The following is a 4,456-nucleotide window of genomic DNA, read 5'->3' as shown; positions in this document are numbered from 1 at the left end:
CAGCACATCGGGTACGGGCGTGTACACGGAGTCATTTCAAACAGTGTGGAAGGAAGCATCATTCCTTATTACATAATCCCGAATTCAAACGCGCAGAAGAAGGCTACGCGGCTACAGAAGAATCAGATTCGCGAGAACCCCCAGTACTCACAGCTAACGTAGCAAATACAATAGGGCATGCCGTATTATCAACAGCAATAGTTTATGTCAAGGACAAGGGGGGTCACATAAATGCAGGGTATTATCAGATTCGGGATCTCAAGCAAATTTTATAACCACGGAATTTTGCCAACGACTCGGCATCAAACCGACTGCAATAAGTTCAACAGAGACAGGATTAGGAAGGGCAGTAAATTCCATAGAAGGTAGAGCAACATTAACAATTCATTCGCGATATAATAAATCTCAACACACGGTACAATGCCTATCAATAGAAACCATCACGTCAGACATGCCCAATTTTCAGATACATAGAGAAAAAATAGAAATTCCAAGTCACATAGAGCTAGCCGATCCAGAATTCCATTTACAACGGCCAATAGATATGCTCATTGGAGCAGGTATATTTTGGACATTGCTATGTGTCGGTCAACATAAATCAACTTCCAACCTGCTCTTGCAAAAGACCCAACTCGGTTGGGTTTTGGGAGGCACTCCTACCTGGGCAGACAAGAAATTATCACAAGACAATAAGTGTTGTTTAGCCACACTCAATGACCTACAATCTCAATTAGAGAGGTTTTGGGACATAGAGGAACTAACCCCAAGCGATACTAGGTTAATCGATGAATGCGAGGCACATTTTAGGGAAACCATAAGACGAGACACGGACGGTAGATATATCGTTAGAATACCGTTTAAATCCAACGCAAATGAATTAGGTACTTCGCGAGCGCAAGCTGAACGGCGGTTATAATCGTTAGAAAGGTGGTTAGCAAGATATCCAGAAAAAAGTCAGCAGTATACAGAATTCATGTCAGAATATGAGACGTTAGGGCATATGTCGCGCATTTTAGAAGGTACACACGAGCAATCCGCCTACTAACTTCCCCACCACGCTGTATTCAAGGAAGGCAGCACGACAACGAAGCTTAGTGTTGTGTTCGATGGATCAGCAAAATCCTCATCAGACCTTGCATTGAACGACATCCAATTAGTGGGCCCTACAGTTCAAAGCGATTTAATTTCCATTTTAATTCGTTTTCGATATAATCGGTACGTCCTGTCGGCCGATATTGCTAAAATGTATCGACAAATTTTAGTTCATCCAGCAGATAGGAAATATCAAAGACTTTTGTGGCGAGCACAGCCCCATCTCCCAGTCCAAGAGTACGAGTTAAACACAGTAACTTATGATACAGCATCCGCTCCTTTCCTAGCGACTCGTACTCTGCACGAAATTGGACTGACCTGTGCTCACACATTTCCGACGAGCAGTAAGGTTATAATCAATGATTTTTACGTAGACGATTTATTAACTGGGGCTCAAACAGAACAGGAAATAGAAACGCTGAAAAGGGAGCTGACGCAAATTCTATCACAAGCAGGTATGGACCTTCGTAAATGGGCAAGCAATTGCCCGACAGTTACAGCAACAGACAGTACAGAGAGAAATCGCGAAATCGCCGTAGATAAAGACCCAAAAACGTTAGGCCTCTTGTGGTCACCGACGACCGACCACTTAATGTTTAGAGTAGAATCCCCACAGAACCAGCGTGTCACAAAACGTACTATTCTTTCTGAAATAGCTCAAATTTTTGACCCGTTAGGTCTAATATCCCCCATTGTAATAGTCGCAAAATTGATCCTACAACAACTATGGCAGACTCAGATAGGTTGGGATCAATCAATACCGCAGAACCTGCATAGTCAATGGCTCCAATACCGCCAAGATATTAGCAAGGTAGGAGCAATGAACATCTCGCGATGTGCAATTTCAGAGTGTTTAGATGATATAGAACTGCACGGGTTTTCAGACGCGTCCGAGAAGGCGTACGGGGCTTGTGTTTACCTGCGCTCTAGGGATCTGTCAGGTAGTTGGGTAACGCGCTTATTGTGTGCAAAGTCCAGAGTCGCACCGCTCAAAACCATTTCATTACCGAGATTAGAATTATGCGGTGCATTATTACTAGCAAATGTAGTAAGCAAAGTTAGAATAGCATTAGACACAGTAAGGTTTAAGGAATACCTGTGGACAGATTCGACGATCACCCTCGCCTGGCTTCGAAGCTCCCCAAACAAATGGAAAACCTTCGTAGCCAATAGAGTATCGCAAATTCAAGGTTTAACGTCAAGTGATAGTTGGAGACATGTAGCCTCTGAAGACAACCCGGCAGATTTAATTTCGCGAGGCACAAAACCAGGTACATTACAGAACACAACCATTTGGTGGGACGGTCCCACCTGGTTACGTCAGAGCTCAAGTATATGGCCTAGCGCGTTAGATAACCCTATCGACGTTCCGGAAGAGAAGGAAAGGAAACCGGTTATGTTGACTATATCGACTGCAGAGAGTAGCATTGTCAGGATATTTTCAACCTATACGCGATTACTCAGAAGCATAGCATACTGTCTCAGATTTGCCAAATTTATGAGAAATCGAGTTAAAAAATTAGAAGGTGACGCATCAGGTTCGCTAATAACGGGTTCATTGACAACAATAGAAATCAATGCAGCGAGAACACGTTTGGAATTACTTGCGCAAAGGGAGGCATTTTCGACAGAGATCAGATTAGTACAAACGCAACAAGCACTTCCAAATTCCAGTGCGCTACGGTCCCTAAATGTATTTCTGGACAATGGCGGACTACTCAGGGTGGGCGGAAGACTATCCAACGCACCCATAGACTACGATCAAAAACATCCGATCATATTGCCACCAAAGCATCCGCTAACGGATTTAATAATCAAATGCGAACATCACAGGTTAATGCATGCGGGATGTCAGGCTGTTTTAACGTCATTACAAACAAGGTATTGTTTAGTCTCAGCAAAACATAATGTAAAACGAAACATACGGAAATGTGTACGGTGCTTTAAAACAAACCCATTGAGTCAAACCTATCAGATGAGTCAATTACCTGCGTCGAGAGTCACCCCAGCGCGACGTTTTTTTACCTGTGGAGTCGATTACGCAGGCCCATTTTTTACAAAGGAAAGAACGAGAAGCAAGGTAACAGTCAAGGCATACCTATGCATTTTTGTATGTTTCGTTACGAAGGCCGTACATTTAGAATTAGCTACCGACTTGAGTACCGACGCTTTCATAAACTGTTTCCGGCGTTTAATTGCCCGACGGGGGCGATGTCATTGTATCATATCCGATAACGGTACAAACTTCATTGGGGCGCGGAACGAGCTAGTTGAGCTAAATATCTTAATTAAGGACAAACAACACAACGAAAAGATTGCAAACGCACTAAGACAGGAATCCATCGAATGGCGATTAATTCCTGCGCACTCTCCACACTTTGGTGGATTGTGGGAGGGAGCGGTCAAATCTGCTAAATACCACCTCACACGCGTTATAGGAGATCAGAGGCTCACGTTCGAAGAGCTATATACGTTACTGACGCAAATAGAATCCAGTTTAAATTCACGTCCACTTTCACCATTATCCTCAGATCCCACAGACCTAAACCCTTTGACTCCTGGGCATTTTTTAATTGGTACTGCCCTTACAACACTGCCATCTGATGACCTACGAGATATCAAGGTCACTCGACTCAACAGATACCAGCTAATCCAGCAAATGGTCCAGCATTTCTGGCAAATGTGGCAGCGGGAATGTATACAACAGTTACAGCAACGACACAAATGGCAGCATTCCACCACGTCGAAATTAGCCGTGTATTCCTTGGTAATCATCAAGGAGGACAATCTACCCCCGTTACAGTGGAGCATGGGAAGAATCGTTCAGGTACACCCTGGTACAGATGGAGTGATTCGTGTCGCAACAGTCAGAACGTGAACCGGAACAATTAAACGACCCGTGACAAAATTGTGTATAATACCTTTAGATCACTTAGAAATGTCACACGAGGTGTAGCGCAACTATGTATAGTGTAAATTTCGATCATTGTAAATATTGTAATATTCACACAGAATACGTAGATTGTAATCATATCATAAGCTTACACTTATATGGGTTATCAAATATAGACATAGTTGAACATGCGATGCATGTTCAAGGTGGGCGGTATGTTCCGGCCAAGTGGCCAGGATTTATTGCAGGGGCCATGTGCTTGGGTACCCGGACGGTATGGGTCTGGCCCGGGCCGTTCCCGGGCACATGCGGCACCGTCATAACGTCTCCTGGTCCTTGATTACGGTCCAGTCAATTACGGTTGGGTCTGGCATTGTTCGGGTACGTAGGCCCATCAGCGCGGGATGTCTAGCAGGAGTTATTTTGCCACTCTCCCTCCTAACTCCCGGCCCACCGTTTTGGGGCAGTCTC

The 4,456-nt window shown here is 44.2% G+C and overlaps 1 protein-coding gene across 1 annotated transcript; it reads left to right on the top strand.

Annotated features, from left to right (window-relative positions):
• Nucleotides 1–451: 451 nt before the first annotated feature.
• On the top strand, nucleotides 452–3,970 carry LOC143263380 (uncharacterized). Its single transcript, XM_076528392.1, has 2 exons — nucleotides 452–796; nucleotides 1,070–3,970. The coding sequence occupies exons 1-2, from the start codon at nucleotides 452–454 to the stop codon at nucleotides 3,968–3,970; spliced, it is 3,246 nt and encodes a 1,081-aa protein (XP_076384507.1).
• Nucleotides 3,971–4,456: the final 486 nt, after the last annotated feature.

This window comes from Megalopta genalis, unplaced genomic scaffold (genome assembly GCF_051020955.1).
Source record: "Megalopta genalis isolate 19385.01 unplaced genomic scaffold, iyMegGena1_principal scaffold0516, whole genome shotgun sequence".
NCBI lineage: Eukaryota > Metazoa > Arthropoda > Insecta > Hymenoptera > Halictidae > Megalopta > Megalopta genalis.
Note: the sequence above shows the minus strand (reverse complement) of the source record. Positions and strands in the feature narration are given on the sequence as shown.

Excerpts from the sequence above, each read along its gene's own strand:
- LOC143263380 (XM_076528392.1), top strand. The coding sequence starts at position 452 with ATGCCCAATTTTCAGATACATAGAGAAAAAATAGAAATTCCAAGTCAC. Across the intron at positions 797-1,069 it reads GGTTAATCGATGAATGCGAG|GAAGGCAGCACGACAACGAA; the intron begins GCACATTTTAGG and ends GCTGTATTCAAG.